General features: G+C 37.7%; 1 protein-coding gene across 3 annotated transcripts in view; it reads right to left on the reverse strand.

Moving 5' to 3' along the window:
- Window positions 1-14,985, reverse strand: part of COPG2 (COPI coat complex subunit gamma 2) — a 132,274-nt gene that overhangs the window by 39,881 nt on the left and 77,408 nt on the right. For all 3 annotated transcript variants that reach the window (XM_068549460.1, XM_068549462.1, XM_068549461.1), the window contains 5 exons: window positions 4,425-4,520; window positions 3,884-4,127; window positions 1,655-1,730; window positions 701-804; window positions 87-212 (listed from right to left, as the gene is read on the reverse strand). In XM_068549460.1, the coding sequence (XP_068405561.1) occupies window positions 87-212; window positions 701-804; window positions 1,655-1,730; window positions 3,884-4,127; window positions 4,425-4,520 (646 nt within the window). The remainder of the gene's footprint in view (window positions 1-86; window positions 213-700; window positions 805-1,654; window positions 1,731-3,883; window positions 4,128-4,424; window positions 4,521-14,985) is intronic.

A 14,985-nucleotide genomic window follows, 5' to 3' on the forward strand; every position in this document is an offset into this window, starting at 1 on the left:
AGAAATATTAAAGAAAATATGCTAACAGTATATCTTATTGGTGTAAAACTGCTTATACATAGAAAAACTAACAGTGTTCCCCTTACCTGCTTTCTGTTCAAAGACAGCAGCCATAGCAAGAGGAATAGATTTCATATCAAAGGGCTTTTCTGAAGGCTCCAGTGTGTACTGGTGTAAGGCTTTCTCCATCCCTGGTACAGAGACTGTCAGACCTGTGAAACAGAGAACTCTCAGCACTGTAACTTCTTGCCCATCCTAGGACCCAGACAGGCCCAGATTTGTAATATTTATCTAAGCTTTCTAAAGAAAACTATAACCACAGATTTTATAACCTAAATAATAAAAAATAAAGGCTCTTATAATTTCATCCAAGGAAGCATAGGAGCAGAGCATAGGAATTTTCAACAAAATAGAAGTATCTTCCAGAAAACAAAGCAACGGAGACACGTGGAAACGATGATGCATAAGGGAAAAAAGGTAAACCCATCCAAGAGGGAGCTCAAGGAGGACCAGGAAAAAGCAGTATTCTTTGGGCTTTTACATACTTTAGGTCTCCCTAGAAACAGAAGTGCATTCAAAGACAGAAACCAAGCATTTTGCCTAGTGAAGCCAGCTCATATGCAAATCATCATGGATATGCTTCTCAGACACCATTTGTGGAACAAAAGTGTACTTGTCTCCATTCTTGGCTCTCACTGACCATTGAAGATATATGTAGCATTCAGCGCCATCTGCCTCTGCTGCAGCACATTCAGATAGAAGGTAGCTCTATCCCGTACCTCATCGTCAGTATCCATCATACACCTGTCCAGGGATACAGAAGATGCACGTCACAGCACGGTAACGACTTCCAGCAGCTTCACCACTATACCTAAAGGACACAATCCAGGCCATCTGATACTGCCTTTATAAAAGAGCTCAACAACAGCCAACAGTGGATCCTAAAATCTCCACAAATATTGGGTACTGTTCTGAATTGGTAAAGAAATGGTGTCATTATGAATCAGAAGCACTACATAAGTAGGCATTAAAATAATTAGGAAGGACACAATAACATAAGAGAGCAGTTTGGAGTCTATTCTTGGATCTGCAACCACATGACCCTGGTAAAGATTTAGACTTCTAATATAATTTAAAAATGGTAATATTATACTTCCCAAGGATACTAAAAAGCATTCCGAATCCAGGCATTGATATCACTCAAATGGCAATCTATTTGATTTAAACCAGCCAGCCTTTGGCTTGTAATTTTTCTGCTTCAATTACAAGATGTAATCACAGAGTGTTTGCTAAAGCAAGTCTTTTCCTCATCAAACAGGGAATCAAGGAGACCATGAAAAGCTGGTATTTTCAACTCTACATAGTGAATCTCTTTGAAGTTGGCCCCTGTTATACAAATTGAGGCACATGTATTTAAGTCACTTTCTCAAAATCATGCAAGAGAAATTAGAAGTCAAATTTTACATGTACTTAGCACATGCAAAATTACCAGAAGAATAAGAAAAATGCCATTTGCCCTGACTCCGTCAGCTCTACTCTTAGGTCCTGCAATGCATTTTGATATGGTACAATGAGGAATTCTCTATTCAGCCACATGGCATTCTTATTTAAAAAAAAAAAAAAAAAGAAAAGAAAAAGACATTCTTTTAATTACCTTTGTAAGAGTACTAGGATACTTGGGAGAAGATTCTCATTCTGAGCCCCAAATTTAGCCAAAGCACTCACAGCAGCTGTAATGGAGCATAAAACGAAACAACATGAATATTGGCTTCTCAGAGTCAAGCAGTAATCATTAAAAAAAAAAAAAATTAGAGGAGTTTCCCCGTGTTCAGTTGGAATAAACTCTTATTGTTTTATTGTGAGTTTCTTGATCTTATTTCCTTGATCCATTTAAGCATAAATAGAAATCAGCAGGCCCAAGAGAGCTCTGAGTAAGAAAACCCGCCACGCATTGAGGAAAAAGGATCATATGTATTCCTTATATGAGCTATCCTCCAGTCCAGCTCCTTATATACCACACTGATTAATTAAGCTCTAATCTCAAACAACCAGCCCCACACATTAAAAAACAAAAACAAAAACCCAAAACTCTATTATTAAAATTCACTGTATCAACAAAGGTTTACTGCTTACTTAACCTTTGTCAGGAGTTGTGCTAGGTGCTGGAGGCAGGAAGACAAAAGACATCAAGGAGTTGTACTCCAGTGGGAAAGACAGGTAAGTAAAGAGGTAGTTACAACATAGCACAGAAAGTCCATGGTAGGACTATATCCAGGGTACTATGTGAGTAGAGAAAGGAACGTAAGTCAGAATTGGAGGAGGAGGAGACAGACAAGGAGTTGACACTTATTACTTGAGCTAAAGTTTGAAGAACAAATAGAGTTAGCCAGAGGGAAAAGGCCGGAAAAGAGCATTCAAGGGAGAGAGAATAAAAAGTACCAAGGCCCTCAGGCCAGACAAGAAAGTGTGGCAAGATCCTGGGACTGGACACAGCTGAGCAAGGCTGAAGCACTAGACCTGCGCTGGAGAGCAGGAGGAGAAAAGTGAGAGACTAGAGACAAAACAAAAATCGGTTATGGTTTAACCTCAAGGCTATTATTAACGGGTGTTAAACACAGGATGAATCTCTGTATTTGTAGCAGAGTGTGCTACTCTAAATTTGTGAGCAGATTTTGTGTCCAGCGACCATTTTGGTAGCAGAGTGTGGAGAATATACTGGATATGGGCGAGACTACAAGCAGTCAGACTAGCTGGGCATCTGAAATGGATGGGAGCCTAATGCAGCCCTCAGGAAATCTATGAGAAAAGACAATGAAGAAATGCATTTTGAGGAGACAGAATGGAAAGAACTTTGCCAAAGGATAGATGGGGATTATAAAACAATGGAGTAAGGTTCTAGCCTTGCAACTGAGTGGATGATATAGGTGAGGATTTCTGTTTGGGACAGTTTGAATTTCAAGCTGAGTTTAAAGTGCCTTAGATAGCCAGACATACAAGTTCATGAAAGAGACATGACTGCAATGCCACAGCATATCAGCAGAGCTCTGGAAATGATCACCAGAATGAATGTGTATGTTGAGAAGACAAACCCCTAAGGAAAACTAATGTTTTAAGGAACAGAAGAGAAGCTCTATAAATAAGACTGAGGAGTGATGGAAAGATGCAGGCTATTGTGGAAACCCAGGGAAGAGAGTTTCATGAAGTGTTTAGGCAACAGTACATCAAATTGACTGAGGTGAACAAGGGTAAGAACATTAAAGTGTCTAACTTGATTTTCCAACTAGCTTATAAGTAATTTCCAAAAAAAATAGCTTCAGAAGATTTTTAAGGGAGAGAGCAAGATTATAGTGAGTTGAAGAGAAAATGGAGAATAAGTTCATAGGGGCAGCTAGTAATAGCTCCTACAAGGTTACATAACAGGGGAAATATGGTCAGTAGCTAGTGAGAGACAATGGATCAAAGGAAGGCTTATAGTTTTAACAGGGGAGATTTGGACCAGTTCATACACTAAGGGGAGGAGGAAGTAAAAAAAACCCTAAGACCTGTTTAAAAAACCACTTAAAAACTACAGAGGCAGAAAGACACACAAATTTCACAGACATTCATACTTATGGCCATAACTCTGAAAAAATGGATGACGCCATCACAGTCTTCTGACATACCGAAAGTCAAGGGTTATTTGTCTCTGATACAGGCAGAAGTCAGGATGGAAATCGGAATACAAAGAAAGAGCTGTACATCTGGGGCTTAAGTGTGCTCCAAGATCCCACCATCAAACAGACGTTGCAACTTCATTTTCCAATTTCACTACCACCCCGCCTTGAGTTAATAAGCATTTCACAAGATCAGCAGTTACACCATTATTAGTGTTCCAGTGACTCACCAGCTCTGACAGCCTCATTCTCCAGTACCACCCTATTAAAAATAAAGCGGATATACTTGGAGGGGACAGGCGTTCTGGGGCCCTCTTTGCCCAACAAATGTAGAATCTTAGTAGCCAGAACAGTGTGTTCACAGTCCTCGATGAATTCACAAAGGTGGGCTAGACCTGCCTCTTTACTCTCAGGGTTCTCTTCCACAATGCTGATTATGCAGTCCACAATGGCTCGCTTATATTCAAAGCCTCCCTGGCAAAAGAGAAAACTGCCATTCATTCTGAGGACACTTTTTGGAGAAATGCTTATACTCCAAGGCTCATGCTATAACATTCAGATTTCATTTCCCTTCCCTTATGAAAGAAACAAAAGCGTTTTTTCCTCCAAGTGGGAAAGCCAAAGCAATAGCATGTCTAGTAATAAGACAGAAACCAGAATTAAGCACAGTATTTGAGACGCATACTGAGATGATAAAGAAAGCTGCTTTAAATACTATGGCATAAGAATTTAAGAGAGCAACTTCGCACAATTAAAAAGTAGTGCACCTACGTCATCTCGGAGCATGTTGGAGAGGAAAGTCATCATGACGCTGTGCTTTCGAGGGTATTTCTGACAGAGAGCACTAATTGCCTGTACAACCACCACCTGTAGAAAAACAAACAAAAAGGACATGCACCTTTATAATGACTGTACAACTATCACCTAGAGGAAAGCACAGAAAGGACGTTCATCTTTATAACTTTAGCTACTTATTTACTGCAAGATAAGAAGGCACTATAGTTAACTAAAATAACAATTATGGTTCTTCATGAAAGATAAGCAAAAGAGACCTCAGAGGAAAATAAAAAGCAATGTAAAAATGAAGTATATTCAAGAGACCCCAGGGCTTCCCTGGTGGCGCAGTGATAGAGAGCCCGCCTGCCATTGCAGGGGACGTGGGTTCGAGCCCTGGTCCGGGAAGATCCCACATGCCGTGGAGGAGCTGGGCCCATGCGCCACAGCTGCTAAGCCTGCGCTCTGGAGCCTGCGAGCCACAACTACTGAGCCCACGTGCCACAACTACGGAAGCCTGTGTGCCTAAAGCCCGTGCTCCACAACAAGAGAGGCCACCGCAATGAGAGGCCCGCGCACCACAATGAAGAGTAGCCCCTGCTTGCTGCAACTAGAGAAAGCCCGCGAGCAGCAATGAAGACCCAGTGCAGCCAAAAATAAATAAATAAAATAAATAAATTTAAAAAAAAAAGAGAGACCCCACCCCTTTGCTCCAAGCAAATAAGCTTTGAACATATTTTAAAATTTTCACATACAAATTTTAAAGTGAACAGTAAAGATAAAAAGCTTAAAGACTGATTTCCATAGAAGAAATAGAGAAAGTTACCAAGGAACTAGTTCACAAAATGGTTTCTAGGAAATTTTTACCACAACTTTAAAGACCAGTGTCAAGACGTGAAAAGAGTGTGAAATTTTACCCTACTTGCAAGCTAACAAGTTAGACTGCTACAATTTCATGGATGCTAGAAGAATACACAAGAATCCTGGATCAGAGATAAAAGACAGTTATTTAATCACAGCAAAAGCAGTAGCCAGGATATCAGCATTTGGGGGTCAGTTTCCTAAGCCCCAATTACCATAGGACAATGCAAAAAGGGCTGGATAATACTTGAGCCCGCAGTAGGCTGCATTACAGGAGATTTTGAGATATGGGACTTGAATACTTTACAGTGGGCAGTAAGCATGCCAGTCCTCTATTCAGAAGGGAAACATTACCTTTATTATACTGGGCAATGAGCATGTTTGCTTTTTGCTCTAGAGGCAGGACTAGCTGTATCTTCTAGGGCTGTATGGAAACTGGCCATTTACTACTTTTAGGGAGATGCTTATATCTTTTGAGACTGGAAGAGATCTTGCACTACACAAAGGGAACAAAACTGGTATAGTAGGAAACAAAGGGCAGTTAGTGCCTAATTTGCAGGGTGTGCAGAAATGCAAGAAATTTATGGAAAACTGGAGAACTGTCTGCCAACAACCAGATAGTCCCAAATCTATATACATTGTTTCAGAGCATAGAAAATGAAGGAAAACATCCACAATCATTTATGAAGCATTGATATATAAACCTAATAAAGACGGTATACACACAAAAAGAAAAATTACAGATGGAAATCATTTATGAACACTGATGCAAAAATTCTAAGTGATACATTAGCTAACAGACTCCAACACTACAGTAAGAAAAGAATATGCCATGATGAAATGGAATTTATACTAAGAATGCAAGAATGATTCAACATTAGAAAATTAATATAATTCATCAATATTAATGAGTCTGAGGAGAAAAATCATGACTATATCCATAGATGCTGAAAAGCCTTTGATAAAATCCAACAGTCATTCCTAATAAAAATTCTTAAAAAAATAAAAATGGACAGACACTTCCATTTTATACACACACACACACACATACACATCCCTCAATCGTACTGCCAGCATATTACTTAATAGGGAAGCCCAAGAGTCATTTACTTTAAGGTCAGAAACAAAACAAGGATGCTACTATCTCGACTGTTATTTGACATTATTCCAGCACTAGTAGCCAATGCAATTAGACAGGAGAAAACAATTAGAGGAATAAGAATTAGAAAATAAAAGACAAATCTATCTTTATTTACAGATGATATAACAGTATAACATGGAAACCCTAGAGAATTGATGATAAAACTAACTCAATAAAATAATTCAGCAAGGTAGCAGGCTGTAAAGTTAACATGCAAAAATAATACTATTCATATACACAAATAATAACTAGTTAGAAGACACAATGAGTAAAAAAAAGATTTATAACAGCAACAATAAAGTACATAAAAGAATTTTTAAAACATTCAAATCTAATATAAAAAATACTATAAAATATTCATGAAAGGCACAAAATTAGACTTGAACAAATTAAGAAATATCCCTTTTCTTCATTAGGATATCTCAACATCATTAAGATATTTGTTCTCCCCTAAGAAAACTTATAAATTTAATGTGATCCCAGTAAAAATGCCAATGAGTTTTGTTTGTTTGTTTGTTTTGTGTTTTTTTGCCACACCATGCAGCATGTGGGATCTTAGTTCCCCAACCAGGGATCAAACCCGCGCCCCCTGCAGTAGAAGCACAGAGTCTTAACTACTGGACTGCCAGGGAAGTCCCGAGATTTTTTTTAAATAAAGCTAGACAAGTTAATACTAAAATTCATAAGGAAATATAAACATGTAAGAACAGCTAGAGAAACAGTGAAAATAAAGAGCTATGAGAGGAGACTAACAGATATTAAAACATCCTTACAAAGCTTCTATATTTAAAATAGTGTGTAGTACTGATGCATGAATAGGTAAAGAGAACAAAAGAATAGAATAGAAAGCCCCCCAAAAGACTCAAGAACATATGGAACTTTAGTATATGACGAAGGTAATATCTCAAATACTGGGCAAAGACAGCCCTTTAAATAAAACTTTGGGGGGCAACTGGATAGTCACTGGAAAAGGATAAGATTAGATCCACTTCTCATTCTACATACAATAATAAAATCCAATGGATCAGAGATTTAAATGTAAAACATGAAACTATACATATACTAGAAGAAAACATGGGTGAATTCTTATTCACCCATTCAGATTCTATAGTCTGAAGGGAAAGACTTTCTAACTATTACTCAAAAGCCCAATGTAATAAAAGAAAAGATCAACAAAAGAAGATGCGGCATATATATACAATGGAATATTACTCAGCCATAAAAAGAAACGAAATTGAGTTATTTGTAGTGAGGTGGATGGACCTAGAGTCTGTCATACAGAATGAAGTAAGTCAGAAAGAGAAAAACAAATACTATATGCTAACACATATATATGGAATCTAAAAAAAAAAAAAAGTGGTCATGAAGAACCTAGGGGCAGGACAGGAATAAAGACGCAGACCTACTAGAGAATGGACTTGAGGACACGGGGAGGGGGAAGGGTAAGCTGGGACAAAGTGAGAGAGTGGCATGGACATATATACACTACCAAATGTAAAACCGATAGCTAGTGGGAAGCAGCCACATAGCACAGGGAGATCAACTTGGTGCTTTGTGACCACCTAGAGGGGTGGGATAGGGAGGGTGGGAAGGAGGGAGAAGCAAGAGGGAAGAGATATGGGGATATATGTATATGTATAGCTGATTCACTTTGTTATAAAGCAGAAACTAACACAACATTGTAAAGCAATTATACTCCAATAAAGATGTTAAAAAAAAAAAAGATCAACAAATTTGACTACATAAAAATTAAAAACTTGTGCATGACAAAAGACATCATAAGGAAAGTCAAAAGACAAATGACAAACTGGGAGAAAATATCATAACACATTTCACAGATAAAGAATTAATATCCCTAATATATAAAAAACTTTAACTGAGGAAACAAAAGACCAAAAATCTTATAGAAAATGGGAAAAAGACTTGAGCAGACAATATTAAAAAAGAGATATTAAATGATCTTTAAAAATATGAAAAAATGTTTACGTTCCCTCAACATAAGAGAAATTCAAATTAAAACTACACTGAGATACCCTTTCTCACCCAACTGATTGGAAAAACTTCAAAATACAATATATGTACTCTGTTGGTAAGGCTATGGGGAAACTGGCACTCTTTCACACTGCTAGTAGAATTTAACATTCTCTACAAAACTACATATTTATTTACCTTTCAATCTAGTACATGAACTTCTAGGAATTTACCCTGAGGACACACCTCCAAAATTTCAAGAAAACACATGCAGAAAGTTATCCACTGCAGCATTATTTGTAATCACAAAATACTGCAGACTATCTAAACGTCCAAGCATAGGAGATTCATTCAATAAACTATACTACAAAATGACCTTCATAACCTCCCAAGGTTTCCCAAAGATTCAAAATGTCTACTTGAATATACAGGCTACGTTTGTTTTTTAAAAGTAGATAAATACAAGAAGAGAGTAAATAGAGTCAGCTATACCTCTTGACTGAGAATTAAATACAAATGAAGGAATAATATCTTTTTACTTTAATTCTTCTAACTGAAATTTATTGCTATTTTGATTATCTCTGACACATTCTCACCAGTTCTCTTCAACACTGTATTGGAAGTCCCAGCCATTTTAATAAGACAAGAAAAAGAAAGGAAAGGTATTTGGATTGGAAATGAAGTAAAAATGTCTCCATTCACAGATAACATGATTATTTATATAGACAATCCTAAGGAATGCATATAACAACTACTAGAACCAATAAGGGTACTCAGCAAGAATACCGAGTTATGGGAGAGTTAAAAAAGACAAAAGTATTTTTAATATACTAGTAGCAAACAATGAAATAGAAATGTTAATAAAATGGAATTTTAAAAGCATAAAATATTTATATATAAATTTAACAAAAGATGTGCAAGACCTCTAGAATAAATGCTATAAACCATTGCTCAGAGAAAACAAAGAAAACCTAAATAAAGGGAGAGGTATACCATATTCATAAACTGGAAGAATAAATAATATTAAGCTATCAATTCTCCACAAATTGATTATAGATTCAACACAACCCCAATCACAATCCTAGAAGGCTTTGTTTTACAGAAATTATAAGCTGGTTCTAAATTTTATATGGAAATAGGAACTAGACTATTAAACAAAAGAAGGACAAAGTTGGAAGACCACACATTTGAGAGGTACCATAAAGCTACATTAATCGATACAGTGAGGTACTGGCATAGGATTGACAAATAGTTCGATAGAATGTGATATGGATCCCAGAAATACACCTACAATTATATGGTTATCTGCTTTTTAGACAAAGATGCTAAGGCACTCCAATGGGGAAAGAGAAGTGTTTTAAACAAATTATGCTAGAATGACTGGAAATCAGTATGGAAAAAGACTGAACTTATCACACACAAATATTAATTCAAGTTGGATCACAGACCAAAATGTAAAAGCTAAAACTGTAAAACATTTACAATAAAACATAGGAAAATATCTTTAAGACTTGGAAATAGACAAAAGTGTTTTAGGACACTGAAAGCAATAACTGTGAAGGAAAAAAATTAATAAATTAGACTTCATAAAAATTTAAAACTTCTGCTCATCAAAAGACACTGTTGAGAAACGAAATAGGGAACTGAAACAAGATGGCGGAGTAGAAGGACGTGCTCTCACTGCCTCTTGTGAGAACACGAGAATCACAACTAGCTGCTGGACAGTCATCGACAGGAAAACACTGGAACTCACCAAAAAATATAACCCACATCCAAAGACAAAGGAGAAGCCACACTGAGATGGTAGGAGGGGTGCAATCACAGTACAATCAAATCCCATAACTGCTGGGTGGGTGACTCACAGACTGGAGAACACTTAAACCACAGAAGTCCACCAACTGGAGTGAAGGTTCTGAGCCCCACGTCACCCTTCCCAACCTGGGGGTGCAGCAATGGGAGGAGAAATTCCTAGAGAATCAGACTTTGAAAGCTAGTGGGATTTGACTGCAGGACTTCGACAGGACAGGGGGAAACAGAGACTCCACTCTTGGAGGGCACACACAAAGTAGTGTGCATATCGGGACCCAGGGGAAGGAGCAGTGACCCCAGGGGAGACTGAACCAGACCTACCTGCTAGTGTTGGAGGGTCTCCTGCAGAGAAGGGGGGTGGCTGTGGCTCACCATGGGGACAAGGACCCTGGCAGCAGAAGTTCTGGGAAGTACTCCTTGGCGTGAGCCCTCCCAGAGTCTGCTATTAGTCCCACCAAAGAGCCCAGGTAGGCTCCAGTGTTGGGTTGCCTCAGGCCAAACAGAAATCAGGGAGGGAACACAGCCCCACCCAACAGCAGTCAAGTAGATTAAAGTTTTACTGAGATCTGCCCACCAGAGAAACAGCCAGCTCTACCCACCACCAGTCCCTCCCATCAGGAAACTAGGACAAGCCTCTTAGATAGCCTCATACACCAGAGGGCAGACAGCAGAAGCAAGAAAAACTACAATCCTGCAGCCTGTGGAACAAAAACCACATTCACAGAAAGACAGACAACATGAAAAGGCAGAGGGCTATGTACCAGATGAAGGAACAAGATAAAACCCCAGAAAAACAACTAAATGAAGTGGAGATAGGCAACCTTCCAGAAAAAGAACTCAGAGTAATGATAGTGAAGATGATCCAGGACCTCGGGAAAAACAATGGAGGCAAAGATTGAGAACATGCAAGAAATGTTTAACAAAGACCTAGAAGAATTAAAGAACAAACAAACAGAGATGAACAATACAATAACTGAAATGAAAACTACACTAGAAGGAGTCAATAGCAGAATAACTGAGGTAGAAGAACGGATAAGTGACCTGGAAGACAGAATGGTGGAATTCACTGCTGCGGAACAGAATAAAGAAAAAAAAATGAAAAGAAATGAAGACAGCCTAAGAGACCTCTGGGACAACATTAAAGGCAACAACATTCGCATTATAGGGATCCCAGAAGGAGAAGAGAGAAAGGACCAGAGAAAATATTTGAAGAGATAATAGTTGAAAACTTCCCTAACATGGGAAAGGAAATAGCCACCCAAGTCCAGGAAGCACAGAGAGTCCCATATAGCATAAACCCAAGGAGAAACACGCCGAGACACAGAGTAATCAAGTTGGCAAAAATTAAAGACAAAGAAAAATTACTGAAAGCAGCCAGGGAAAAACTACAAATAACATACAAGGGAACTCCCATAAGGTTAACAGCTGATTTCTCAGCAGAAACTCTACAAGACAGAAGGGAGTGGCATGATATACTTAAAGTGATGAAAGGGAAGAACCTACAACCAAGATTACTTTACCCGGCAAGGATCTCATTCAGATTTGATGGAGAAATTAAAGTGTTTACAGATAAGCAAAAGCTGAGAGAATTCAGCACCACCAAACCAGCTCTACAACAAATGCTAAAGGAACTTCTCTAAGTGGGAAACACATGAGAAGAAAAGGACCTACAAAAACATACCCAAAACAATTAAGAAAATGGTCAAAGGAACATACATATCAATAATTACCTTAAACGTGAATGGATTAAATGCTCCAGCCAAAAGACACAGGCTTGCTGAATGGATACAAAAACAAGACCCATATATATGCTGTCTACAAGAGACCCACTTCAGACCTAGGGACACATACAGACTGAAAGTGGGGGGATGGAAAAAGATATTCCATGCAAATGGAAATCAAAAGAAAGCTGGAGTAGCAATACTCATATCAGATAAAATAGACTTTAAAATAAGAATGTTACAAGAGACAAGGAAAGACACTACATAATGATCAAGGGATCAATCCAAGAAGAAGATATAACAATTATAAATATATATGCACCCAACATAGGAGCACCTCAATAAATAAGGCAACTGCTAACAGCTATAAAAGAGGAAATCGACAGTAACACAGTAATAGTGGGGGACTTTAACACCTCACTTACACCAATGGACAGATCATCCAAAATGAAAATAAATAAGGAAACAGAAGCTTTAAGTGACACAATAGACCAGATAGATTTAATTGATATTTATAGGACATTCCATCCCAAAACAGCAGATTACACTTTCTTCTCAAGTGCACACGGAACATTCTCCAGGATAGATCACATCTTGGGTCACAAATCAAGCCTCAGTAAGTTTAAGAATATTGAAATCATATCAAGCATCTTTTCTGACCACAACGCTATGAGATAAGAAATGAATTACAGGGGAAAAAACATAAAAAACACAAACACATAGAGGCTAAACAATACATTACTAAATAACCAAGAGATCACTGAAGAAATCAGAGGAAATCAAAAAATACCTAGAGACATATGACAATGAAAACACGACGATCCAAAACCTATGGGATGCAGCAAAAGCAGTTCTAAGAGGGAAGTTTATAGCTATACAAGCCTACCTCAAGAAACAAGAAAAATCTCAAAAAAGCAATCTAACCTTACACCTAAAGGAACTAGAGAAAGAAGAATAAACAAAACCCAAAGTTAGCTGAAGGAAAGAAATCATAAAGATCAGAGCAGAAATAAATGAAATAGAAACAAAGAAAACAATAGCAAAGATCAATAAAACTAAAAGCTGGTTCTTTGAGAAGATAAACAAAATTGATAAACCATTAGCCAGACTCATCAAGAAAAAGAGGGAGAGGACTCAAATCAATAAAATTAGAAATGAAAAAGGAGAAGTTACAACAGACACCGCAGAAATACAAAGCATCCTAAGAGACTACTACAAACAACTCTGTGCCAATAAAATGGACAACCGGGAAGAAATGGACAAATTCTTAGAAAGGTATAACCTTCCAAGACTGAATGAACCAGGAAGAAACAGAAAATATGAACAGAACAATCACAAGTAATGAAATTGAAACTGTGATTAAAAATCTTCCAACAAACAAAAGTCCAGGACCAGATGGCTTCACAGGTGAATTCTATCAAACATTTAGAGAAGAGCTAACACCCATCCTTCTCAAACTCTTCCAAAAAATTGCAGAGGAAGGAACACTCCCAAACTCATTCTGTGAGGCCACCATCACCCTGATACCAAAACCAGACAAAGATACTACAAAAAAAGAAAATTACAGACCAATATCACTCATGAATATAGATGCAAAAATCCTCAACAAAATACTAGCAAACAGAATCCAACAACACATTAAAAGGATCATACACCATGATCAAGTGGGATTTATCCCAGGGAGGCAAGGATTCTTCAGTATACGCAAATAAATCAATGTGATACACCATATTAACAAACTGAAGAATAAAAACCATATGACCATCTCAATAGATGCAGAAAAAGCTTTTGACAAAATTCAACACCCATTTATGATAAAAACTCTCCAGAAAGGGCATAGAGGGAACCTACCTCAACATAATAAAGGCCATATACGACAAACCCACAGCAAACATCACTCCCAGTGGTGAAAAACTGAAAGCATTTCCTCTAACATCAGGAACGAGACAAGGATGTCCACTCTCACCACTATTATTCAACATAGTTTTGGAAGTCCTAGCCATGGCAATCAGAGAAGAAAAAGAAATAAAAGGAATACAAATTGGAAAAGAAGAAGTAAAACTGTCACTGTTTGCAGATGACATGATACTATACATAGAGAATCCTAAAGATGCCACCAGAAAACTACTAGAGCTAATCAATGAATTTGGTAAAGTTGCAGGATACAAAATTAATGCACAGAAATCTCTTGCGTTCCTATATACTAATGATGAAAAATCTGAAAGAGAAATTAAGGAAACACTCCCATTTACCACTGCAACAAAAAGAATAAAATACCTAGGAATAAACCTACCTAGGGAGACAGAAGACCTGTATGCAGAAAACTATAAGACACTGATGAAAGAAATTAAAGATGATACCAACAGATGGAGAGATATACCATGTTCTTGGATTGGAAGAATCAATATTGTGAAAATGACTATACTACCCAAAGCAATCTACAGATTCAATGCAATCCCTATCAAATTACCAATGGCATTTTTTACGGAACTAGAACAAAAAATCTTAAAATTTGTATGGAGACACAAAAGACCCCGAATAGGCAAAGCAGCCTTGAGGGAAAACAACGGAGCTGGAGGAATCAGATTCCCTGACTTCAGACTATACTACAAAGCTACAGTAATCAAGACAATATGGTACTGGCACAAAAACAGAAACACAGATCAATGGAACAAGATAGAAAGCCCAGAGATAAACCCATGCACCTATGGTCAACTAATCTATGACAAAGGAGGCAAGGATATACAGTGGAGAAAAGACAGTCTCTTCAGTAAGTGGTGCTGGGAAAACTGGACAGCTACATGTAAAAGAATGAAATTAGAACACTCCCTAACATCATACACAAGAATAAACTCAAAATGGATTCGAGACCTAAATGTAAGACCGGACACTATAAAACTCTTTAGAGGAAAACATAGGAAGAACACTCTTTGACATAAATCACAGCAAGATCTTTTTTGATCCCCCTCCTAGAGTAACAGAAATAAAAAAAAAATAAACAAATCGGACCTAATGAAACTTCAAAGCTTTTGCACAGCAAAGGAAACCATAAACG

Source organism: Eschrichtius robustus, chromosome 8 (genome assembly GCF_028021215.1).
Source record: "Eschrichtius robustus isolate mEscRob2 chromosome 8, mEscRob2.pri, whole genome shotgun sequence".
In the NCBI taxonomy this organism is placed as follows: domain Eukaryota; kingdom Metazoa; phylum Chordata; class Mammalia; order Artiodactyla; family Eschrichtiidae; genus Eschrichtius; species Eschrichtius robustus.